Genomic DNA, 27,720 nt, shown 5'->3' on the forward strand with positions numbered 1-27,720 from the left:
TTTAGAAGAGACTCCTTTCTGTGTTGATGGTGAGAATCAGCAAGAGTTTGCAAAAACAACACATCGTTATAAGAGCTTAAAAATGCAAACAGCAGAGAGCCAAAGTGAAAGAAAAAAAAATAGTATAATGCAGGTATTTACTCAGCCTGAGCGACATCATATAAGAGAGTTATTAAAGGAAGTACAGCGCTGAACTGTTCACCTTCCGATACACCCTCAGATGCAATCATTGGAAAGAAAGTGGTCTCTCACGAAAAGTAGACAAGATCTTTCGGTCCCTTTTCTGAGCTCACCTTGTTTTTAGCTCAATACTGGCCCTTGTGATAAAGCCTATGGCAGATTACTGCAGAGTAACCTCTTTCATATGTGCCAATTCACCAGGGTTTCAAATGTAAACATGAAAAGATAGATTTGACCTACAGAAGTCTCCGTTTCGATCATTTTTACATTACCGCTGCATGAAATAATACGCACAAGGTGTGGCTTTCGATCTGATAGAGCAGCTGATATTCTGTATTTTATTCCAGTTACCGTTTCACATACAGGTGCTATTGGGTAGGCGACTGGAGAAAGTCTCAGTAGCGACTGAGGTGTTCCTCACAAACATCTCCTCCTCCAGTTCACTATTGACTGGCTGAAATGATTGATTGCATATCTGATCTGTGCTGAAACACCTTTGCTCAAACTAACAGGATGGATCGAGCCACAGCGTCGTTGTTTTTGCTACTGAAGTAAAAGAAAACTTTTCGTTTGAGATATTAATGCCGCTGTTAAATCGGCTCCTTGGGCATGCCATGAGAGCTGTAATTGTGCTGGGTTGATTAGTAATTTGCAAAGCAACAATAGACTGCCGATTACTTAGCACTTAAGCGCAATTAGCCAAGACCAATAGGAGTCGATATATATAGACCAAAGGGCCAGAGAGGTAGTCAATAACTGGCTTTTGTGCTTTACAATGATGTAAGGAGTTTGTGCACGTTCTATGATAGGCATACGGACGACAAAGTATATGGAAAAAGGAACGTTTCTATCTTCATGGGACTGGTCTCTTTGAGGATGACTCTGCCCCCATGCACAGGGCTCGAAAGCTCACTGAATGGTTTGATCAGTATGAGAATTATGTAAAAGAGATGCTAGGGCCTTCACAGTGACCAGATCTCAACCCACTGAACACCTATGGGAGATTTCGTTCTCCGCCAAGCTCTCCTCCACCGTCATCATAACACCAGCTGACGGAATATCTTTTAGAAGGAGGGTGTTCAGCCCAACAGTACAGTTCGAGTGACCTGTAGAATTGACGGCAAGATGAATTGAATCAAATTGAAACAGTTCTGGTGACTTGTGATGGCCCAAAATCACCTTACGTTACTGCCAGTAGAATTGACATAAATACATATGTATATATACTATCAATCAAAAGTTTTTAAAGAACTGTATATTTTAACATTTTTGTTTAAATGCCTTCATTTTAAATACTTTAACATTTGCAAGTCTAATCAAGGAACGGGTATAGATGAATTGAGAAATTGTCATTCAATGTTTTAATTGAAAAAATGTAAAATATATATAATCTAATCAGAAAAGGCTAAATACTAAATCATTGTAATTAGACACTTGTAGCACACACTATATATATATATATATATATATATATATATATATATATATTTATATATATATATATATATATATATATATATATATATACATATATATATATATATATTACACACACACATACACACACAGTAGTGTGTGTATATATATATATATATATATATATATATATATATATATATATATATATATATATATATATATATATATATATATATGTGTGTGGGTGGGTGTGTGTTACAGTTAATACTGGCACTGTCTGAGTCTTTTCTCTATAGCTTTACTAGGTTTATCCTCCATGTCAGCCTACCTTCAATAAAGCACCCGTCCTATTAAAATCTAGTTTAATCACTGTTTTATATCCTTTTGTTTGGTCTGTGGAAATAATAGTGGTTAAACTGTAATAAAACATAAGAATCCAAAGAAAACAATCACATTTATTTACTGAACAATGAGAGGAAGCTCACAATCGTTGAATGTAGTCCACTCAGCAAACTGAAAAATCCACTAGCTCCACTGATCTGATCATCTAAAAAAGTCAACCATTGTCATGTATCCTCATGGTTGTATACGGAGTATGAGTAGCTGGAACCTTTCTTAGTGCTATACACGCTACACTCAGAGAGAGATTACTGCCATGGAGGGTTAAGTCCAATGGACTCCAAGATAAAGATTTCTTTCAAGCAACAGCATGGCCTCATAGCCATCGCCAGCATGAAAATCAAATCAAATCGATCCTGTACAAAGACACAGACGGGCTTGTTTTGCACTTAAAGTGAGACGCTCACTCATGTGAGCTGTGGGGGCTGTCTGGAGCGAAGCTATCAAAGACTGTCAAAGACTCCATTTTAGACCAGGAGAGTAATGTGCAGATCTCTTGCAAATGGCCTTTTGTTGCAATTAACAGGCCTTAATTACGGCTGAATGGGGAGCTGAGTGGCTAATCTTGGCTTCCAGGCCTTCAAAAGGCTCGTCAGCTATCTGATTATACATTGATCTATACACTCTGGCTATGTCTGGTAATTTAGCACACACATACCGAGAGCAGGTCTCGATTTGTTTGTTGTTTTCCCAGCCTCCAAGAGCTGCCAATTAACCCCCAGTCATCACGTTCGTTTTGCAGTTACAGTAATTAAGACTCTAATTAGTAAAGCCGAAAACACTGATGTCTTCATTTTATGCAGTGTAAAGGAATGATAAATGAGAACGGGAAGAGAAGTGGTTCCGAATTTTGTTTCTCGAGCTTATCTGCCAGGGGGCCTCAATCCTGGACCAGCATCAGTGTAGCATACCAATGCCTAAAATAGTGTGCGATACTTTTCTTTAGTATCACCAAGGCGGCACAGCATCCATTTTTTTTCCCGTAGTGGTCCAAAACATGAGGCAGAAGCAACAGAATGTCTGAGAGCTCTCTGCCAAATTCCCAAGTTAAGAAATAGCATAACAGGCTATTATTTTTGGAACGATTGAGAATGATGTCATTACTTGAGTTCTGATTGGTATCCTTTAGCAGGCTATGCGTGATATGCTATTTGCATTAAATCAGTTATTATTTATACTAATGTTATGGTGTTTAGGTACGTGGACACTGCATGTCTGTTAAGAGAATTTACCAGTAAAGCACTATTTAAAAAAAAAAAAAACCATTAAGTAGATAATTAAGTACTATTAAAATGATTTGAATTAGGACTAGAGATAAGACCTCAATTCTCACACCTGAAAAATCACATAGGCTGCGTGCAAAATCGCGTACAAAATCTACTACACAGTACGCGAAAAGCAGTACGCCAGAGAGGTAGCATGTCCGAATTCTCAGGAGGCGAGAAATACCCAGATGTGTACTGCTTCTGGTGAGATTTTGCAGCGTGCAACCGATGGACTTTACGCGAGTCAAAAAATCCCATAATGCAACGGGTCTGGTGCGGACGAGCTCGGAAAAACAAATGTCGGAATACAGCACGTCATCTCTTTTTAAGTATTAAATGGTTAAATGGGACTTGTTTACCAATACCTGAATAAATTGTTAACTTTTTAAAGGTTTAAACAAGAAAACAGTTGTCATAGCGTTTGAAACCTTTTTTGTGATCTCCATCATGCTTTAGCTGGCCAAGCTAACGGCAACCTGTTAGCCCCGCCCACTTTACATTACTAATTCGGTTCAGTTTCCTGATGTGAAACGCACTTTCGCCGTTAGTGCGGTTGCTTTAATCTGGTGGTCTCTTTAAGATTTTTGTGTTTATGTTATGTGACAGCGAATGTCATGTGACAAGGCCAAAATGGCGGACGTAGTACGTCCAGGGTTTGTATTCATACTACACACGCATACTGATTAGTGCGTACCGTCACAGTAAGCGATTTCGGACGCAGCCGTAGTACGCCTGCTTTTCACCAGCAATGTTAAGTCTACGCTTCGATGCAATCTCCCCCATCCCCATCTTTGCTTCTCCCCTCGGAGGAAAATAAGCCTCTCTGCACAGCATGGACGGAAAGGGTCGAGATCGATACCAAAGGTCACTCCTCTAAAAGGCCAGTGGCTCCACAAGTATGAAATGTCACTGGTGAAATATGTGCTGCGATTCTGGGCTGGACAGATCTACTGCCTGGCTGTACAACTCGTTCTTTTGCACTTCGTTCTGAATTAAGGTGGAAGGGGGGTTTAATTGCGAAACACATACGCTTTTTTTTTTTTTTTTGGTAATCAGTCGAGCACAGGAGAGAAGGTGAAATAATGAGAGACTTTTTATCTACGGGGTGAGTTGTTCTGCCACAGCTTGAAGTGACTCTGATGATAAGGTTCCACTCATTCCCAGCTGTTGGCAGTAAGGGGCATCTCAAAATTTAGGACTGTGCTTCTGTAACGATGTGTGTTTCCATGTGTGTGTGTGTGTGTGTGTGCAAGAACAAGAGAGAGAGAAAGAGAGAGAGAAATACAGGACCAATATATTTTTTTGTGTGTGTAAAGTGTGCTGGTTTCAGGCCCCTGCAACGCCTACGTGTGTTAAGAGCGGGTCTTGACTACATGCGGATGTGTGTGCGAGTCAAAGGTAAAGGCAGGCAGAGCGAGGCCGCCTGTTGCGGGTGGCTTTTGATGGAGCCAGGCAGCTGGGTGTGTGAAGGAGCAGGGCAAAGCAGAGGCGGCCTGGCTCACCGCTGGCCTCTATTCACCGGCTCTCGTTAAAAGTCCTCACCCGCTGCTTCCAATCAGACGCTCTTTGTAGCTCTCGCTCTGTGCCAACGCACCAGGCCTATGGTTTCTCAGCACTGGCACATCTGTGTCTGCAGAGAAAGCGAGAGAGAAGGAAAGAAAGAACGGGAATGGGGACAGCGGGGATGGCTGGCCAGAGAGACTTGACGATATATGAACTGATGAGCACGGGTAGGATACAGCGATGAAGGGATGGATGGATGGATGGATGGATGGAAGAAAGAGAACACGATTGAAATGCTTTTCCGCCATTTTCTCACGCACTTTAAGTGAGCCGATCCATCAAGTCAAAAGTTAGGGCTATGGGTCATAGAGCTCCAGCTGCTAAGTAAGAAAGGATATACGACAGGGCGTGCTTTTATAGGAAAATAATCAATGTTGAGGTGGTTTGGGTTGATGTGGCCCAACACGAAGCGGAGTTACTCTTATCACCCTGAAGTTGATTATATAGTAAGACAAACAACGCAGCTCGTTTATTATTAGCCTTAGATTATGTAGAGCGTCTGATATAGAGTCCCTGTGCACGCTGTTACTATAGAAACCTTGCACATTCATACAAACCCCCCTGTGAGTCAAATTATGGTCAGCACTACTGCCAGAGTTGCCGTTAAAAAAAATTAAAAGATTCATCACACATCTTCTGACTAGTCAAGAATTCAACAGCGCTGTGGTATAAAGACACACAAGGTGGCAGACACACTTGAGTTTATTCGAGTACACTGCTAATTTGAGACATTAGAATTTATACATATCTCAGCATGGCTCAAGGTCCCTTTCCAGAACCTACAAACTAACCGTGGAATGAACTTCCAACCTCAATCCGGACCGCAGAATCTGTCACTATGTTCAACAAACAATTAAAGCCTCACCTCTTCCGTGAACACTTAACTAACCCCTAACCTGCCAAACCCACATTATTAAAATAAACAAACAAACAAACAAACAAATAAATAAATTACAACGGGTCTTACACTTCTACTCTGAGCACTTCGCTTCTCTAGAACTTGTATTGTAGCACTACTTGTATTGCTCTCCGCTTGACATATTGCCTTTGCTTGTATTTCCAAGCATCTGCTAAATGAATAAACGTAAATATCTAACTCTGAAACATAAAACTGCGACAGAACGCGTGAATCTAATATTCGTGCATTATTTCCGTTCTTCAACACGTTTTTGACGCTAGGCTGCTATTGGAATGGGTTGTAAAATCCATTACATGCAATACATGCAGCAGGAAACACTTCACAGCCTGGACAGGAAATGTACACATCATTAAGAAGGTTGTTCGGCTGCGCTGATCTGCACTCTTCTGTAAAAGCTGATGCTCGGTGTTGTGCAACCGCTGAGACATCTGAGCTGCAGGAGTGATTTAATCTCGCCGCATATTTTTAATAGACAAGCCTGTCAAAACAAAACACTGCATTCGCCAAACACTGCTATCTCCACGTGAGCCTCGTCCTGTCGTCTCAAGCACCGACAGGAACGCTTCACAAATTAGCGCGCCTTTGTGACCGTTTGGTGTCCCATTGACCCAGTCTTTCAATAGCATGTCCAGGTGCGCTGATCGCTGCCCTGTCTCCTTTAAAGATTCACGTCTGAGAGAGCTGGATCCAAGCTCAGGTTAGCTTCCTGTAACCCAAGCCTTTCCTCATGCACCGAGAGGGGGAGAAGCGAATTAATATGTACTTGCACTGGACGCGAAGGGTATTGTCAAAAAGCGGTGTCCTGTGTCTCGATCCCATTACAAAGGTAAATAAGGAGAGGACAAAACTGTAATCCAAGAATTCCTGCTTCAGCTCTCACTGATGTCATGTCCGTCCCCTCTCCATTCAGGCCTTTATTGGATGTAATTATGTGATTAGTTAGGCTTTTATAACTTGCACTGAGGCCAGTGTGGTAGCAGAGGAAGATCATGTGTGTCACTGAAGAAGTTTCACCTGTACCTCAGGGTCACAAGATACGCTCGTACATCAGCATTAGCTAAGAGAGAGGGTGTTTATTAGGTTTCATATAAGTATATGGCAGGGTGGAGAATAAGGAAATATAGTTGCAGCAGTGCAGTGAGAACATGTAAAATAATCATGTTGACGTTGATTGGAACAGATTGGATCTCAATCAGCAGTCTGTACGCTAACAGCTAAAGTAGCAACAGCACTTTTGGGTCAAATGGGTCATGTGGTACATGTCATTTGGAGCAAATTGTCATTTGGTACACATGCAGTTCTGATTCTAACTAAAATGCGTTTGTTCATAAATGACTTTATTTTGAAATTGGCCGTCGTTAAAGAATGTGTTGTAAAGCTCTGGACTTGGACATACGTCTGTCTTCCCCACCAGGCAGTTCCACTCTGACCTAATTAAAAGATGCTGGATAACAGTCAAGTCATAAGCACAGCTAGCCTGGGCTTTTACAAAAGCTCAACTTAAACTTAAAGAGATTAGACTACTTTTGCAAGATATTAGCTGTTCAAAAATGAGAAAAATGTCCGTAAGCCTCTTGAGCGTGAGGGGCGAGCGAACAGACGTCCTTTTGTTCCCTGCGGCCGGGGTCCTGGCTCTTCGGCACCGTGTGCGGGACTGGCCTACGCGCCTGATCCCTGGCCCTGTAAACCCAATCAGCTCCAGGAATTAGAGAGGGATTAAACTCCTACCTACTAGTGCAGCACTTGAAAAAATATAAGGAGGAAAGCGGGGGGGGTTGAAAAAATGCATGGCCCACCCAGGAGGTCAAGAAAGGAGAAAAGTGGGGAAAAGGTAAGGAGCACGGAGGAGAGGAGGATTGGATTGGTCAAGTGGACACAAGATGAAAAAGAAGAGGATTTCTGCATCTCTTCATACATCAATGCATGAACCTTCTAGTGAAAGGGAAACACTCAGATTTTCATCTTCCTCAGTAAAACTCAAAGCTTTCATTCTCATTCCGCTGTTTCATAGTTCATTCCTCTCAGTCTCTCTCTTTTTCTTGTCCCTCACTCCATGGTGGGCGAGCTAAAGGAGATAAAGACACACAGATCCTTTGGTGTGTGACAAGGCCTGGCCCCTGTCATCACAAACCCCTTGTTGTGCCTGTGAAATCCTCTCTCTGCCCCCACAGAGTGAGAGAGCGAGAGAGAGAGAAAGAGAGAGAAAGAGAGAGGTGGTCAGACAGAGCCATGTGAGGAGTGTCATATGGAACAGCTTTAGTCCCCAACCCCTGTATCATCCTATCAAAGGAATGCTGGCTGCATCTGGAGAGCAAAGCTGCCTCATGTGTGCCAGCACGGGTGGGGTGGAGGGGACACGGGGACTCTGCCAGCCTCCTACACACATACACACACACACATACACACATACACACATTGTTCAACTAAAGATTTTCCATTATCGCAACTTATAAACTCTATTCCGTTACACCTTTGATCTTTGGCCTCAGTATCTAGAAGACAGAAGCAGTGGAGCACTTGGACAGGGAAATACCAAATAAACACTCTCACACATACTCACACACACACACACACACACAACTTACCTCATTCTCACCCAGATCTGACGACTGTACTTGACTCTCTGTCTCTCCGCTTGACCTCTGGAAAGTGTCCTTTCAATTGCACCATCGTCCTCTTGCACTCATCCTATCTCTGACACTGACATTCTTTCACATTAGCAGCGTTGACTGGCCAGATAGGCCTTCCTCACTAGCCTAGCCCCTATCTCAGAATGTGTGTGTGTGTGTGTGTGTGAGCGCTTATTAGAGACACTACCTCAGTAAATGGGCGAGAGGAGTTCACGTGAACTGGACGCATTTTAGAGCAGGACAATCTAAGAGCATGTCTTCTTTTGGTAAGTTTTAAAAAAAAAATATTCTAATTAAGCTGGATTGAGTCGGATGTGTTGATGTTGTGCAAGGTGTTTGGTGAGTCCAAAGGGATATTTCTAAACTAAACTATGCAGTGTTGTGTGTACGCGTATGCTAACTGCGTGAGTCGGTTTCTTAATAGAAAATCTTCAAACACATGGTCACATCATCCTCATCAATGTCAAGGTGAATCATTTCGCTTGGATACTCGGAGGTCTTTCATTTAGTTGTCAACAAGGCAAACCAGAAGAAGATTACTGTGGTATTATCACTAGACTGATTACATGTGATTTACAGTCCTGAGTCATGCACAGCCTCTCCTCCTCCTGTCAGCAAAACAAATGTAAGACCGGGAGGCCAGTTTTATTTCTCCCCTGTTCTCCCACGCTTTTCTCTTCTTCTTTTCTTTTTTTTTCCTCCTCTCGCTCTTTCTCTCCCTGTTCTTATTGCACTCCCACACCTTTGTTGGTTTTATCTACGTTGGTGGCTGTTCGATGCTTGCGTTTCAAGACTCATCCATATTCCGTCCACAGGGCTGTCAGCGCCGAGCAGAGGTGCTCATTCTTCATTCTCTCGTTATGTCTGTCCTCCTCCCCGTCTGTCCTGTCAAGAGGCTTGGTCACCTTTAACCTCGGTCCCCGCTCTTTTCATTTCTCCTGCTTTCTCTCTACAGCCCAGGGCCGTGGAGAGGCACAGTTACAAAGAGTAGCTCTGGCCCAGGACACTGCAATCGAGTTACGAAATTAACAAGCTATACTGCACTCAGTGATTTACAACACAGTGTTGTCAGGTCTGGGCAGCGGGAAACTAGAAGTAAAAAAAAAAAGAGGAGAATAAAATGAATAGAAAGAGGCTGCTATTAACTCGTTTCCCCTCTGCATCCTCCCTGTCCTTGTACCATGATTCATGGTTAATATAGAGACTGATGAGCTCAATTTGGTGCCGGTTCTCCCAATGCAAAAATGATTAATAGCTCTGTGAGGTAGCATCAGCGAGCTATCCTCGTTCAACGGTCACCAGTGCCCCCCTCCCCCCCCCCCCAACCCCCCTGCATACACAATTGATGACCGAGGCGTCGTCGTTTCCAAATGAAACGGAGAGAGCCAGAACAGAACTTTGACACCTCCACTCTCTCTTTCTTCGTTTCTCGCTCTCGTTATCTTGCCCCCCTAGCCCCCCAAAGTCACCCCCCCTCCCATCTTCCACTGGCTTGTTAAGTGTCTTTCCCATTTGTTATGCAAACGAGGCGACAGAGAGGACGACATCATCTGGAAAGTGCGATAAATATTTGATCAGGCATAATGGAAGTTGTCGAGGATGTCTAATTGTGCCACACATTATCTGGAGGGAAGTCAGACATGGCCTTTGATCTCGTTCCCTCTCTTTTTCGTCTGCCTTCTATCATCTCCCACTGTCACATTCATTTTCTCTCCCACTCTCTTTCCCATGTCCTGTCCTCTTCTTGTCCCTCTATTTCCAGTAACTCCTTCTGATCTGTGGGCAGAGCGTAGCTGAATGTCCTTCTTAATGTCACACCAGAGAGAGAGAGAGAGAGAGAGAGAGACATTGTGTCATTGAAATCTCCCCTTTCCTGTTCCCATACTACTCTTTGATAGGCCACTACTTCTTTCCTTTCTGTTGCACATTGCATCCTTTGTGGCGCTGTTTTTTCCTGTTTTAGGAAATGCTGGGCCACTGAGAGGTTGCTGTAACTCTCTGATCTTGTGTTTTGACTTGTTTGAGAAATCATCATATCGACTTAATCACTAATCTAACAGCGTACATAACTAACTGACAATAAATTCACATCTTTAGCACTTGGTAATAGAAGTAGATCTTGTGGTATATAAAAAAAATGGCAGAACATCATGGCTATCATACAGGTGGTTTGAACCCCCCCCCCTCCCCGCCCCCCTGTCCCCGTCCCCCTCCCCCGTCCCCCGTACATACCGATTAGACCTACTTGTATTTATTTCATCCCAATAAGAATAAAAGAAACCTTATAGAGTACATGATGAATGTCGGCGTACAAGCACAGGATATACATCAACTGCCCCGTAAGTCATATTATGCACTAAAGTAATTGAACCATGCCTGTATCTGCATTACTCTACGCTATCATTTGTGCACTTTAGTGCTTTTTTAATGACAGGGTTAGAAGGTTCATAAAATAAGACTAATTTCTTCAGTTCACCCCTGTAGTTGACGAAAATAAGGTCACATGGTAATGCGGTAAAGTTCAATCGATCTCATTCAGCTAGTATAACGGACACGTGAGATGCACATTTACGTTATATACGTTGTGTTCCTTGTGATAGAAGGATATTCGTATATTCGGATATAAATATGAGACTGGGATGAATAATACTAAAACCTAAAATATATGAAATACCTATATTCGCCGTCTACTACAGGAGTAGTTCTGAGGTGAGAGCATGTTCATCGGTGTTGTGCAGTGCAGTGATTGTAAGCGCTTGTTTGTTTGCACTCTGGAATGTTTAGACAGGCTTGTATTTGTGCGCTCGCCTTGTCCCGGCCCTTTCCTCCACGATTCGAGCTGCTCATCTGCGCCACCATCCTCGACTTTGACTCTCAGATCTATCAAGCTGAGACAAAACAACTTAATTACGGGAAGCTGATAAGCAAATAATCAGCTGTGTTCAAATCAAACAATCGGAGTTGCTTCGAACACGCAAAAGAAGCAGAGGGTGCATGTGCTGTACACACACACACACACACACACACACACAAACACATGCAGAAAAAGAGAAACAAGAGGAGCTGAGAGGGCAGTAATTGTCCTGCATGAAAAGACAGGAGAATTTGCATGAAGGATAGGCAGTGATAGACGGCCATCATTTTCTTAATCGAGAACCGCTCGTGCTCTGTGTGCACTTGGCTTTCTGTTTTTCTTATGGACATTTCTGAGCTCGAGCTTTAACAGCTTCGTGTACAGTGTAGTGATGGACATACTTCTGCAATGCTTTTGGGAATTTGTTCGTAGTGGGTGAATGGGTGTGTGAGTTCAATTGTACCCTGTGATGGGTTGGCACCCTGTCCAAGGTGTCCCCTGCCTTGTGCACCGAGTTCCCTGGGATAGGCTCCAGGCTCCCCATGACCCTGTGTACAGAAAATGGATAGAATTTATAGATGGACCCTTCAGGGTCCACAGTCCAATCCTGAACCCTGGTTGCTGTCTGTAGGGGTTGTCCGGTTTCCTCCTCCCACTTAACAACATGCCATAATTTGCCAGTAGGTGTGTGTGTGTGTGTGTGTGTGTGTGTGTGTGTGCATGGCACCTCTCCCAGGTGTATTCACCAGATCCACTGCAACCTTGACCCGGATAAAGCGGAAACAGAAGCTAAATGAATGAACGCTGTCATGTCATGTTTCCCATTCCCCCTGACAAATCGATGCAGCTTTGACAAAATGTTTGATATTTCATTGACAACATAACATCAAAGAAACATCAATGAAACATTTGTGTGACACATAAGTAACTGTAGTGAGCGTCCACGTGCCTGCCATCTTATTTCAGCCGCTTTTCTTCTCTGCGCCTGTGAGGTTCAGGAGAACCTTGGTGGACTACCCCTTGGGACAAGTAGGGTATTTAATCAATTGTTACCCAAACTGAAGCAAATCGAACATCGAGAAATGTCGCAGGAATACCAGAGGAGGAGAGAGAGAGAGAGAGAGCGAGATAGAGCGAGGTTGCGACTGTCTAAATCATGACTAATAGTTCACCCCAGCGTCCCAAGAGAGCGACGGCGTGTTGTTTGAGATGTCACACGGTGAGCAGAGACACAGATAACAGAGACAAAAGAGCGGCTCAGCTCACATTACCGAGGGGACCACCTCCGTTTAAAGAACGCCATTTGTTCCCCACATCGACCCGGCGACCTCCCTAATTGCTAGCCAATTATGTGGAATTCGACGCAATTCGCCGGCGCTTTTAAACGGGAAAATTGCCTGTCTCTAACCCAGCAACCCCTCCTCCTTCTTTAGGCTGTTCATCTCACTAAGGTTAAAAAGACATTATTTATGTGCGGGAGTGAGAAGCTGGCACAACAAGAGCCCATACATCTAATAAAGTCACATCCTATGTAGTCTATGAATGTTAATTAAGTGTAGTAGGGTCATTAAGCATTAAAGACGGGTCCGTGTGGCCTCCTATTTATATCATATTTCAGTACAGATTTGAACTAAAAGTTTATCAGAGTAGCAACACGGTATGTTTTATTCGTAATATATGTGACGACAGCATTTGTGTAAAGCAGCATTTGTCATTCGTTATCATTATATCATTGGAAAAATTACAGCTAAAGATAACAGAATGATTCAAATTTGAAACGTCTTAAAAATTGTCTAATGAAAACACATTAGTCATGCAGTAAGTGACTCACGTTAATACTGCCATACTGACAGTTATTAGCATTAGTAGGCTAACATTATCTCTAATAAAGGGTCGGATTACTGCTTTAGACTCCAAAGAAATGCCTTTAAAATCAACTAAATGTGAGTACATCACTATATTTACCATGGGTGTAACCATTACTCCAGCTATTTAGCTGGATATTAAAGCTTGGAGAGCGCTAAAGCGAGAGCTTTCGCATAGTTTAGAGCTACTTAGTAAACATTTGGCAGATGTGCTTATCCAGAGCGACTTACATTTATCTACATAGATTGTACATTAAGGGTTAAGGGCCTTGCTCAAGGGCCCAACAGTGGTAGCTTGACAGTGCTGTGGGGTTGAACTCCTGACCTTCTGATCAGTAACCCAGAGCCTTTAACCACTGAGCCACCACCGCCCTGTAAACATAGTAAACAAGTTAAATGTCCTACTCAACAGGAAAAAATGTTTGAAAATATATTCTATAATTTTTAAATTTTTTTTTAAAAAAGATCAAATTTACCTGCGGTGTTTGAAGAGGTCGATAGGTAAGTCATCTGTATATGTTACGTTCAATACCGTTTGACTTTGTATTTCTATTACAGCAGCTTGTTGCTTCATGTCTCTGCATGGACATTATATTCCACGAATGATGTCTTTGTCATGATTCGCAGTTAAAGGGGTGCAAGTGCAGGCTGTTTTATGAAAGTATACACAAACAAAACTAGAGGATAATATGGCACTCGTAAACCATAAACGCTGCCTGATCATAATTGGTGGAGAGGCATGAAAGGATGGTGCGTCAGTCAGTGTGTGTTCACAGCAGTTTTGAGTTTTTCACGAGCACAGTACTACACTCGCATGCGTTTTTATTTATTTATTTTTAATAATTGTAATTATTACTACAGCAAATCGAGTTGTTTTTAAATGCACCGCAGCGACTTTTCTGAAACGATCCGAACATGGCGAGGTGGCACCATGCAGTCTCAGGTGGCTAACAGCACGGGTGGCCCATCAGGCTGGAGAAGCGGGCCGGAGCCCCTTTCCCAGAATTCTTGGGGCCAGACTCATTGTTTGCCGGGAGGGTATCGAGCATTGTATAGCAGCTGATTGTTACTCGGCTTGGTTCTCAGGTCTGTTGTGCTGGAGAGCTGGCTGCATTGTTCTCCAACGCACTTGTCACCATTCGCTATGCCGAAGCATCTGTTTCCCTGCTTCCTTCCCCCTGTAGAACAACATGGCTTCCTTTTGCACAGAACTACTAATGCCAAGAGTTCTGCCCCGGCTTGGTACTCAACAGGGGAAATCGAAACGGATTGATAGATTTATTGATTTTTTTTGCCATTGTTGCTTTTGTAAAGGAAAAATCTGAGTAATAAGAAAAAATACGTTTTGATCAATGTTTTTTTTGCAACATATTATTCTTAATTACATTAATAAAATCATATTTACTCCCCCACCTCCCAAACATTTTTAACATTTGTCCCTTACGCTTTCCAGTTGTGCTCTATGACAAGAAAACACCGCATAAAGGATAAGCAAATCAATCCAGCTTTCAGCTCAGCCTGTGTAGTAACTCAGGCCATTCAGTCTGAGTAGATCATACTATAGGAACGTAGTGGGTTCTGACACGCAGTGAAACTATCCTGGATTAAATGAAACTAGATTTGATCGTAAGTGGATTAGCCGTGCTTGAAACAGAACACAATACGGACACTTAATAGTCGTTTAATCAAATGTGGCGTTTGCTTAATTTGGAAGCCTCTGGCTTTCTAGCCTTTTTATTTCCCTGTGTAAAATTTTGACAGACTAAATACATCAAATAAAGGGTGGAGGAAGTGCTACTGCGAATCAGAAGAAAGAAATATCATGCTAGTTTAGCAGATGTACTGGATTACTATTTATTTATTTATTTATTTTTTAACTGTGTTTTTGGCAAATATTTTCTCATATACATCATGGCTTAAGTTGATGTTAATGTAGGGAACTGCATTAAGTCATTAATCGCATGACGAGTGTTAGTGCTAACACAAGAAACTTGTGCTGATAGCTTTTTTTGTGACAGTGAACATTTACTGACAATATAATCTGCTGTAAAGTTATTTTCGAAGTTGTTTCAGTGGCTTTATTGCAGTTGCTTAAGCTGCGTCTGCTTTACTGTGTTCTGGACTTCAGTCAGGTATAGTTGTGTTTCCAGGCTTCTGACGAATCCCTGTTCCATTTTATTGTATTATTTATTAGCTTCACTGGCCTGCGGTGAAGGAGGAGTGCGATGAATAAAACAGCTTTCCCATCTCTCCGCTATAAGAGAGTAACAGTGTCTCCCTTCCCCGTGACATTTCATGTAGCCGCCTTTCCATAGAGTGGTCACTTCTCCATAAATGTCATCCTCAGCTGGATTAGTGATTTACGAATGCCGGTTATAGGAGCGAGTGAGAGAGAGGCGTGCAATATGTGAGACAGAGATAGAGGAGAGAGAGAGAGAGAGAGAGAGAGGGGAAGGACAAGCGTGAGGAGAGAAAGACTGTTGAACGAAAGTGGTTCCATCGAGAGTGTGTTCTTTCAGCTCCCAGCGCCTCGGTCCGGCCCCCAGCCTGCGCTCCTTTAGCTCAAGTCTGACTGCTCAATGAGCCAGAACAGCGTGATTAGCCAGGTTAGTGCTGCGGCCGGCTTATTGAGCGACCTCGCCTAATTCACTTGACCTGCTCGCCTGAGTCCACACACATAAAAAAGCCTCGCTGAGACAGACTCAATTAAGAAATGAGAAGACATCATGCTTTGGGTTTCCTTCACACATTGGCATGAAGTATAAATACAATAAATATATATATACACACATACTTTTCAATAACAAAGAGGTTCGATTTTCTGTTAGACGTTTGTGTATCATTTATTGGAAGGAGTCTCCAGTGACAGCGCTTTACGTTTTTCCTGTAACTTCAGGATGCAGTTTCTTTGGTGTTCTATTACGAGCGTTCAGATTAAACACCATGAAGCATTTGATTTCATCAGGTGTGAACACCTGAACCCACCGGGTTAAGAATTACACAAATTCTGTCATATGTCCTCAAATACCTCGTTTGGCGAGTCAGCATTTTTAAAGCCTCGCATGAGGGGTGGGGTGGGTGGATATTTAAGCAGTCAGAGGATTGTGAAAAGCAGCCATGTGCAAGTGCTCAGGTGATTCCAGTCCACAGTCTACTCCTTCATTCATCTCCATTATTTCATTCTGTCCTCTTTTTTTTTTTTTTTTTTGCTGTTTATCAGCTCTTCCACACTGTACTCCTCCATCCTCTACCCCAATTTACTCCATTCCTCTTTCTCTCTCTCTGCCGTTCCCTCTCCAACAACCCCCCCTTGCTCGTGTCCCCGTGCGGCAGCAAGTCGGTGGCATGCTAACACTTTTGTCAGTGTGATTAATAGCATGGTGGATTGTCGTTAATTCACTAGCTAATGACTAAGACCGGGGCCAGTCGAAGAGTAATCGGGTGATGTATAGCCAGGGAGTGCTCCCTGTGCCAGAGGTGAAAATCATTTCCCCCACTCAGATACCGTTGCAGGCCAAACCAATGGCTTTTCCTTTTAATAAAAACGAATGCATTCACCCCCCTTCTCTTTCCCCTGTGCTGCAATTCCCAGTAGGTCGCTAAACGAAGCTGTTTTAATACAGGAACCGCCGGGACACCTCTTTTAGCTCGGATGGGAACTTGTACACTTCTTTTACCGAGTTTCCTCTTTTAAAAACAAACAACCCACATGCTTCTGATGTATGCTTGTATAATAGTGCTGAGGTAGTCGCAGTCTACTTGCTGTAGTCCCTTTAGCCCCATTAGCGAAGTGCTCAGTTAGACAAGTGTTCAGTTACAGTTCTGGGCAGCCCTCGTCCACCCCCGACTTCTTTTCCACAGAGAGGGCTGTGTAAGCCTTGCAATTAAATACGAGCAGCGGCGTTTCCTCCGAGCGCATTTGGGAAGTGCAAACAAATTTGAATTCTTACGGAGGGAGGCAGGAGAGTCGGAGTAAAGGGAGAGGGGAAAGGTCGAATTTGTTCCTGAATAAGCTGTCACTGGTCCGGCTGTGTGAGGCTGCGTGCTCAGCCCGAGGGTAAAATGGTAATGTGGCCACTGAAGCTCAGGAACGGTAGAGGCCTGAGGAAACGCGCGCGCGCGCGCGAGAGAGAGAGAGAGCGGAAAAGAGGTGAAGCCAAGTCAGAGCGCAGAGAAAAAAAAAATGGAGTAGTGATGAAGTGGACTGCTCACCTCAGTGAGTTTCCTTTACACAGCTAAACCGTGCTGAAAGTGGGGCAGTTGCACAAGTACGCACTTAAAATGCTCCATGTGCATCATGACTATTAGAGTTGTTTTGGATTAAACAGTGAGCTCTTATATATATATATATATATATATATATATATATATATATATATATATATATATATATGCTTTAATCTTTCATGATTCGCATAGATAAAACAAGGCAACGATTGAAAAAATCTGTGGTATTATTTTATTAATAGTAATGATTTACAAGCAGTGCCAGTCAAGGCCATGCTCCACTCCAGTAAGAGCAGCAGCACTTTCAGAGTGTGTGGAGCATATGCTGTTCTGTCATTACCCAGGCTGAAGCCTTCTGGCATTTATTAGCAAACCAGCCTTCTGGTGCTCTCTCTCCCTCTCTCCCCCACTCTGTCCTCCTTTCCCTATGTGATGTCTGTGACTCAATTTGGCAAATGTAAGTTAGTATTGATTATTATTAATATTTATCATGTTAGTGAAAATGTCTTTTCCCAAGCGCTATTAATCTGTCGTGTTAATAAATGTCTGCGCAAGGTCTCGTGATACTCCCCAGGGAGAGCCGCAGACTAGGATGGCAATCAGGAGCCTGACAGGAGCAGCACATGCTCTTTCTCTCTCTCTTTCTCTCACACACGCACGCATGTCGTCTCACTCCTGCAGGCCCTAATATGATTGTGGTAACTGATTAGGCTTTGTGTTGAGACTCTTTAAGCCTTCTAATGACATGCATCTATTAAACGCAATAGGTGTTACAAATCTTGCCACGGATCACAGCGCCACGAATAGAGCTATCTTACAGCTCGGTGGGGTTTTCTCCTCTCGAATCATTTTTAGTTCATCACAGTGTGCAAAAAAAAACAAAAAAAAACCAGCTAATCGTTATGAGAATTATTCCCAAAGCTAGTGATGTTGTTTTACACTGTGTAAAAATCAAATGAGATTCTTGTCTTCCTGTTATTCTGTTAACGTGACAAGCTTTAATATTCATTTATTTTTGTCTAATTAATAAGAGCAGAGAGAAGAAAAGAGGCTGGGGAGGGAACGACCATGTTTATATGTTTAGAGCTGCTATAAGAGGAACTGTTTTGGTTTCAATGAACAATAACTGTTAGGATAACCTTCTAAAAATGTTTAAGGTGTGGTTTATTAATAACACTTGTGGCACATGTTTTTATTGGAAAAGAATCGACTTGGGGCGGTACCTTCAAAGCGACTCTGCTTCGAATCACGAATAATCGTCCTTTCGTCGATTATTTTTCTCTAACGGTCACTCTGAAGTGTTTTATTCTTTACCTGCTGCAATTCAGCGTGAACGCGTGGGTTATAACAGTACACAGTAACACGTTCTCTACGTCGGGTCGTTAGCAAGGTCGTGGAATTTTTCACTTTCAGCTCTGCTAGCGCTGGCAGGCTGTAGCGCGGCTGCGGGCTCGACAGCTCGGCCACGGTCCTTTAGCACTTATTGTGTATCGACTGTTCAAACAGCCGCAGTGGTCAAGGTCAATTCCTTTAGCACTTTCTGCAGCCAGTTTGTCTTCCTCCGGCAGATGAGGTGGAGAGAGGCTGCACACACTCTGAGTTTGCACTGGCTTGGACACTGTATACACAGACACACTGACCATGTGTGTGTGTGTTTGTGTGTGTCTACGCACTGTATTTCGCTTCACAGATTTTAGGATTTGCCTCTCCATAAGGAGCATCTGAAACACTAAGGGCATTTTGAATGCACACGCATGAGGGAACTCCCCTGGTTTCAATCTGCCCCATGGCTCTCACCTCACTGGAGAGGCAATATTGCTACTTTAAGTGTTACTTGGAAACAATCCCTGCTGCTTTTACAAGGGGAAACAGCGCAGGTTTCTGGAACGCGTACTCGGTAATCTAGCGAACTGTCCCTCGCGCCTGCTTTTCCAAACGTGCTCTTGCGTCAATCGAAATAACTGTGCCATGGAAAAGATCACACAATTTCATCCCTCCTCGCCTTGTGTATGAGTGTGTGTGTGTGTGTGTGTGTGCGCGCGCTTGTGCGTGTTTGATTTTTACTGGCACACACTTTTTTTTTCTTCCTACATTAAAACGAGTGCAGAGTTTTGAGTCCAGATAAAATCATCAAAGTTCTGATTAAAGTGGAACAGGTATAAAAAAAAAAAAAAAAAAAAAAAAAAAAAAGGGCTCCTGTTGATGGCAGTAATTCTGTAAGTGGGACCACATTTCTGGATTATTAAGTGCAAGGGTAGAATAATGGACCACATGGCACGTCTGAATAACTTTGCTACCAGAAATACGCCCCCCCCCACCCCACCCCCCACCCCTTTCTGAGGCAGAGCTGTATTTTCCTTTCTTTGGCCTAACACACAATTTGTATTATAAAAATTACTTGGTGTTGACAAATCACCTTCACAAAGAAGAGCAATTTGCTGAATACTAGAACAAAACAAAAAAAATAGAGCCCGAGGTTATGACTTCAACCATTGATCGCACCACTGACGTCACGTGTGCAAAAGAAAAAGATGTTCTCGTCCTAAATATGATGGTTTCCGCTCCAGTAGGGAGTATGGAGAAATGCCAGAGCTCCTGAGATCAGGCTGTTTATTTGAGCGCAGGATCCCTCGTTCACATCTCATTGAGCGCAGGGCATCTCCAAACACAAAAGTGCAGGGTTCAGACGGAGAAGAAACTACACCCGGTTGCCTTATTCTTACCATAAAAAAAATGAAATAAATATATGTTTTAAATTTTACACTCATTTCAAATGAATGCACTCGGTGCTGATAATTCCCTTTCCCCTAGTATTAACACATCACTGAAAATGCCAGCGCGTGTAATGGAATCTTTTTGAAAATCTGTTCCTTTGACACACTGCCTGAACTCTTCCCATAGAGAGCCGTTAAAGCCCAGAAGTTCAGGAAGAGCAAAGGAGCTCCCTGCGTGTGTGTTTGCATGTGCGTACATGCGTGTCAGTGTCTCTCCTGACGACAACAAAGGGCGCCGTTTAAAAGCGTCGCTTTTTTTTTTTACCATTTATCAAATAAATCTGATGCCTTCATGTGGCGGGGCCGGGCCGCACGGTAGTTTCCATTGGAATAACAAAACTGAACAAGCGCCTCATTGTGGCCAGAGTTCGCAGGAGATCAGGACCCCCAAGGTGCGAATTAATGATGGCGGCCTGGTGTAATCAGGATAAATAGTTCAGTATGAGGGGGAGAGAAAACATAGAGAGGCACAGAGGAAGGCACTATCTGTCTCTCTCTTCTCCCATCCAAATACCTCCAGGAGACAGCGTTAACATCATAACATAAACTCCTGCCAAAGTAACTCGGTTTAAAATGTCAGCTTTTGCGTTCCTCGAAAATCTTTTCCCCCTTCGCTTTTTCGCCCAAGTCCAATCGAGTCCTCACCGTCACGGAGACCCTGGTGAAAACACAGCAGAACGGACGAGTTTTCATTCCGTCTTCGTACGGACAAGGCCGCTCTCAGAAACGTGTTCTTAACGCGCAGGCGTAAGAGCTGGTTAAACACGTCAGGGGTGGGTTTTTTTCATCGCAAACGATGTCTTGCGCGTTACGCTTTGGCCTCTCGAATACATACGCCATTTTACATCGCTCGCTTTTAGTGCGCATTTCTGCAGGCCTCTTTAACTGAAGTATTTAATAGATTTTCCAACCCTGTCTTTGCTTGTTGAAAACTGTACTCGATGGGTCAGACGCCAAAGAACGGGAAGGGGGGAGGGGGAAAAAAAAGGAAAAGAGGTTTAATGGGCTTGAAAACACTTTTGATTTGCAAACAGCACCAGATAGGCTATGGTTGTAAAATTTTAATTGATCTGTGAAAAGGAGAAGCTACTACTAGGCCACATGTTCTTCATGTTAATTGCCTGACTGGTCTGAGACTCCAGTGAAGTCTGATCATTAAAGAAATTGGTAAAACGTTTTTCTTTTCCCTCGGAATCACAGGATGACGCAGGATCTCTTTTTAAAGCTCTTGCATTTTTTTTTTTATGGTTGGGTTTTTATAAGATAAATTTCCTGGATCTGTCAGGATCCTTGTGTTCGGGAGGCGTTGTCACCAGTATTCACAATTTAGTGTCTATTAATTCCTTAACTGTTACATATTTTCTCTGACATATACGAAAAAAAAAATAACAAGGCATGTTAAGAGCAATACTAGTGAATATATGGTTGTGCTCATAAATTTACACACCCCTGGCAGAATCTGCAAAATGTTAATAATTAGTTTTTTATTTAGTATGGCCCTGAATAAGCTATTTCACCTAACAGATGTTCACATATAATCCACAAGACACAATAATAAGTGAATTTACACAAATTACCCAGTTTAAAAGTTTACACATGCTCGGTTCTTAATACTGACTGTCATTACCTGGATGATCCACGACTGTTTTTTTTGTGATCTGATAGTTGTTCATGAGTCCCTTGTTTGTCCTGAGCAGTTAAACTGTCCACTGTTCTTCAGAAAAATCCTCCAGGTCCTGCACATTCTTTGCTTTTCCAGCATCTTCTGCATATTTGAGACCTTTCCAACATTGGCTATATAATGTTGAGATCCATCTTTTCACACTGAGGACAACTGAGGGACTCGTACACAACTATTACATAAGGTGCAAACATTCACTGATGCTCAAAAGGGTAAACTTTTGATCAGGCTGATCAGTGTAAACTCTTATTATTTTGTCTAAAGATCTAAATTGTTGGAAAGGGGTCAAATATGCAGAAGATGCTGGAAAAGCAAAGAATGTGCAGGACCTGGAGGATTTCTCTGAAGAACAGTGGACAGTTTAACTGCTCAGGATAAACAAGGGACTCATGAACAACTCTCACAAAACATAAACACAGTTGTTGATAATCCCGGTAACGACACACAGTATTAAGAATCAAGAGTATGCAAACATTTGAACTGGTTAATTTGGGTAAATTCAGTTATTATTGTGTGTTGTGTAAAAATCTGTTATGTGAAATAGCTTATTCAGGGCAGGACTAAATAAACACAAAATGCAATTTTTATGATCTCTTTTTTATTTGATTTTAAATGATGAACATTTTGCAGATTCTGCAGGGGGTGTGTTTATTTATGAGCACAACTGGATAGCTTTATCAAAAATTTCCCCTAGAAGATAGCCAGAAACAACGACTCAACAAATTAATTCTTTCTTGTTGAACTGCACATGCATCATGCTGTTTTCCTGATGTTTACAGCTGTGTTTGTCTGCATGTGAAATTACCCGGAAAAGCTTTCAGACTGGTTCACCTTAGCCTTGTTCAGGAATGATTGCATTTCATATATATATATATATATATATATATATATATATATATATATATATATATATATATATATATATATATATATATATATTCACAGCTTGGTTTATGTTGCTTATGAGTAAATAGCATTTCAAATTGAAAGGAAACAGTTCAGAGCAATAAAGTTGTGTTCTTGGCAGCGCTCACAAAGGGGCTGAGTCGTGGCTGATTGGAAGCACTCCTGGCGTAATTGCGGCCTAGTTAGCTCTGATTGCTGGTCCTGTGTTTGGATAGCAAACTGCACTGGTGCTTCTACAAATTACACTGAGTCAATACGTGTGCACTGGCATGGCTGTTGTCATGGACACAACTGAAAGTAGCTGTTGCGTTTGTAATCCCCATCTCCAGTGAAAGTAATACAGCTGCAGCTGGGGTATAAAAGATAAGGCGAGTTGTGGAGGTGGTTGCTCTCCTTATACTTGACAAGTTATTCAAGTTGCTTTAGGTTTCTTTCTCAAAGCTCGGCTAGCAGCAAAAATGTGCCTTGAAGAAATCTCTGGCGGGTATCTTGAGCAACTTCATGGCTTCTGGCCTTAACGATCAGCTTTTACCTCCATAACCACGACGGCTAAATACCACAATTACTCTGTCAGGCCCAGAATGACAATAAACATAGGTGACTATCTGAGTGGTTGAAGATGACTGGCCATGGCGTCAGACCACACGGTCATTTGGTCTTATTATCTGTAAGACGATCAGACAGGAAATGGTAGTGGCTGTGATTGAGTGGAACAAACGCCAGAAGCAGGCTGGAATGGAGCTGAGAGTCATTTCAAAAGCCTTCGGTTTTCCATCTTCACGGGTTTGGAGAAGACCAGTCAAAAGACGATTGCTACATATATTGCTCTAATGTGAAGGAATGGTGTTGAACATGGACACTTGCTGGTATTTGTTGCAGGAGATCTGTGTAGAAGTTATATAATGGAAATAAGCCTTATTTTTTCCACAGGAGATCTGTGTAGAAGTTATATCATGGAAATAATGTTTATTTTTTTGCTGCAGGAGATCTGTGTAGAAGTTATATAATGGAAATAATGTTTATTTTTTGCTGCAGGAGATCTGTGTAGAAGTTATATCATGGAAATAAGGTTATTTTTTTTGCCGCAGGAGATCTGTGTAGAAGTTATATCATGGAAATAGCAATTGATTATTTAATTTAAAAATAACATGACCATTATTGATATGCTGGATGTGCACACTGCTGACGATGACGATGATTTTCCTTGGTTGTGTTGTTTCAGATGATAGCGAGGCAGTAGACAGCATGTACGACACAGAGCTGAACGCTGCAGCGGGTGAGAGTGCAGAGGAGGAGACGGAGGACAGTGTCATGTCTCCGATCGCCATGGGCCCTGCCTCGCCCCAGCCCAACAATGAAGACTTCACCCCAAAAGAAGGCTCACCCTATGAGGTGCCTGTCTACATTCCCGATGACATTCCCATCCCCGCCCACCTGGAGCTGCGCGAGTCCTCCGTGCCAGGTGCTGGCCTTGGCATCTGGGCCAAAACCAGAATCGGGATGGGCGAACGCTTCGGACCGTTCCACGGGCTGCACAGCGCCACCGTCAAAGAGACCACTTATGGATGGGAGGTAGGTACAAACTGTACAAATAATACATGTAGAAAAACGAGTAGGCACCATTTAAAGCTTTCAAATTGTTATGAAATGTGATTATGGAGATGCAAAGCTGTAGATACTGTACATAGGAGGCCCACTAAAGGACTTGCGGCTAAGGTAAGTGAATCTTGTCCTAGTGTGATTAGCTCCTCGTCTGTGGGAAAGAAAGAAATACAGAGCAAACATTAAGAACTTATTCCTGGTGCGTATCCTACACGGATCCGATGTCAATCTTGTGCTCTTTTCTTTGGCCTTCCCGACGTTTTCCACAATGTCATTTGATGTCGGTCGGCAAAGTCCTGATTACAGAAGAGATCGTTTTTTTCCCCCCGCCCCCTATATCCATCCGAGTGCGCCCATTTGGTCACGCCACACGATACAGAGAAATGGAAGACGCGTAGCATTTGCATGGCGCTGTATTGAACTATTCGTTTTCATTTTCAGCATGACATCAGGGGATATTGACGTTGCACCGCGAAGATTGTTAGTGCCCTCGGTAATGTTTTCCTGCTCCCACATGACCAAGACTCTCTTCTGTACCTCTCTCTCTCTCGGTCTCCAGCTCTCTGTGTTTCTTTTTTCATTTTCTTTTGTTTAATTTTACTCTACCCTTTTTCTGTTTTTAGTCATTCTCAGTTCCCACCCATTATCCAGTCCCCTATCTCACAGCAGGCTTGCGCATACTTCCTCTGAGACACATGAGGCCAGCAATCGCATCTTCTTGAAATGCTGCTCAGGGCTGGACTGAACACACACTCAGAGGAAAGCGCTAACTGCCCTCTTCTGAATACGTGAGCTCGTACTGAAAGAAGAGAAACACCATCAACACAACATGCAGAGAGCAAGTTCTCTTACTGTGGCATCTTCTTGATGATATTGAGTTTTTTCATGGTCCCTTTTAGATTATTACAAACATACTTGATTCCTTTCTTCCTGTTTGACTCTGTTTGATTCATCTTCTGAGATGCAACTGACATTTAGTCAACGCGTGCTATGAGCAGCATTTTTTTTTTTCTTTTCTCCCCCGCATTTTGACTAGACTCTTGACGCGCCCAGGGCTCGACTCCAAAAACTACAATCTCCCTCTTAGGCCGCATTGGCTTGGATTCGCCGCTAATGGTGCTCATCAGGATCCGGCCCCAGGAAAAAGCCTGTCTGTGTGTCTCCCTGACACAATGCTCAGATTTCAGCCCCAGTTTATGCGCTCAAGTACTTTCGCTTTACTTTTTATAAGGAGCACTCTCAAGGCTCCACTCGACAGCGTAACGATTGACAAAGAGCACATCGATGAGATTCTGCACACTATGCGCACACACACACACAGCCACGCATACGAACACATAGACACACTGCTCTCACACACTTGTTGAAGACCAGAGAGACATCTGTTGGCCCATCTGTGGCAAACCATCTATAAAAGTGATACTTGCCGGCAGCTGCCGGAAATTGGGTGAAGACAGTGTGTAAAATCCCGTCGCCTCATTTTATGATTCTTTTTTTTTTTTTTTTTTGGTTTTAAACTCATTATTTTTCCATTTTTTTTCTTTGTTCTGAGAATTTATTAGAGCTGTATGGTAGCTTTCAATAAAAGCCTCATCTCTACAATAGCTACAACAGGCATTAAATTTTAGGGCATTACGCCAAGAAAAAAAAAAAACAAGCAATGAAAAATAAAGTGAAAAGAAAGACGCACACATAGGAAAATTGGCAGAATGAAAGAAAACCCTGCCTGTGTCTATTGCTCAGCATGGCGAGAGGGGCCAGAGCTCTTATCGGGGATAGTCATAACAGTCGGGCATGGATAGCCATCGCAGGACTCCCAGAGGAGATGGACTAGACTACGTCAGCGCCCTTAGACAAATAGACAGTGTGGAGAGAGGAGTAGGTCTAACAGCACTGGGTCAGAGGTGTTAATAGAACTGGATTACAGCAGAGCCACAGTGAGCAACCAGATAATCACACAGTTAGGAGAGTTGGTTTTGGGTTGTACACGCTGAAAACTCCTCATAAGTTGCACCTTGGGAAGAACAGAATTTAGACCACGGGTTTACTCGCTAGATCCGATCCTCGTCTTCGCATTTTCTGACATGATGTGGTTTGTAAATGTGGCTCAGCTATGTATGTGTGGTGGCCTGGGAAAACCCTTCACATGGTCAAATTTTGACGTTTGCTACTATTTATAGTTCTGAAAACTACAGGCTTTGCCCTGGACCTCCTGGCATCGTATCAAGGGTGTATTCCTACATGCCTCACGCCCCAGCGTTCTCAGAATAGGCCCACCGAGACCCTTACCAGGATAAAGCAGTTACCGAGGACGACCGAATGGATCAGTGAGCTGAACCGAAATAGATTTTCGGCCGTGCATGTACCTTAACCAGACGTAACGTTACGGCATCCGGTTACCAGCAGAAGTGAAAAAGGAGAACGCATAATCATCACTGGCAAATCTTCGATGGGACGTGAGTTCTCCCGTCGATGAGGAACTTCATCTACACCGGTGTCTGTTTCATCACGTGACGTGAACGTAGAGCGTTTCCTTCACGGGTGAGGAAATAATCGCCGATGAATTCAGTCGCTTCAGTTCAGTTAAACTCCAGCAATGTGATGACAGTGTGAAAAGCTAGCAAGGTTTTAGGCGAGACTGACGGTTTTTACACAGTGTTTGTCAATCTGAAGAGTTACCCCGCATGACCGTTGCAGTCAGACAGCTAAGGCGAGGTTAGAAAGTAACATTTTGGTGAAATATAGCTTTGTTTTCTTAAAGTAGCGCTGTCAAAGTATATTATTGGCAGAAAAACACAGTTACAAGGGGTTTCCCAGACCATCACATGTATAAATAGATAAGAATTTAGAACACACTGGAAGGACACACACACACACACACACACACACACACGCAAAACACTCTGATATCGAAGTCTGAAAATCTTCAGAGCCTTTTTGCTCATGGAGGTGCGTATATGTGTGTGTGTGTGTGTGTGTGTATCTCTACGGCAGCAACACGCAGAGATGTGGGTTAATGAAACCGAAGGCAGCTGTAGGTGGATGAGGACGCCTTCCTCCGTCTGTCCCTCAGGCTGTGCCGTCCCTGACTGAAGAGGTGTTAACTCAGATTCATTTCAGCGAGACGGACAGCTCAATCTGCGCGCCTGTTCGCCTCAGGGGCTCCGCTCGCGCACAGACAAGAGATACAGGCCGTCTATTTAAAAGCCATTATGCTTCCCTTTATCACAACATAATAAAACACTGGCCCCAGCCACACACCGTTTCAATCAGGTCCGTTCCTCAGACTCCTGCAAGGGCCCCAGGAGGAAGGAAGGTGTGTAGCCACTGGCCCTGTCGGTTTATGGACTTGATAGTTCAGTGTGTTATCGTAAGAGGGGTTCATTGGCTCTGGTAATGGTATCGACAGAAGTTTTGGGAGCATTGTGGAATCTTG

The 27,720-nt window shown here is 43.0% G+C and overlaps 1 protein-coding gene across 6 annotated transcripts in view; it reads left to right on the forward strand.

The window, feature by feature from the left end:
- Positions 1-27,720, forward strand: part of prdm16 (PR domain containing 16) — a 173,936-nt gene that overhangs the window by 31,267 nt on the left and 114,949 nt on the right. For 5 of the 6 annotated variants that reach the window (XM_017467078.3, XM_017467083.3, XM_017467079.3 and 2 more), the window contains exon 2: positions 23,905-24,254. In XM_017467078.3, coding sequence (XP_017322567.1) covers positions 23,905-24,254 — 350 coding nt within the window. Of the gene's footprint in view, positions 1-7,820; positions 8,642-23,904; positions 24,255-27,720 lie in introns of those variants that run through there. The other variant, XM_017467081.3, reaches the window with a different exon arrangement.

The sequence above is a fragment of the Ictalurus punctatus genome, chromosome 5, assembly GCF_001660625.3.
Source record: "Ictalurus punctatus breed USDA103 chromosome 5, Coco_2.0, whole genome shotgun sequence".
Classification (NCBI taxonomy): domain Eukaryota; kingdom Metazoa; phylum Chordata; class Actinopteri; order Siluriformes; family Ictaluridae; genus Ictalurus; species Ictalurus punctatus.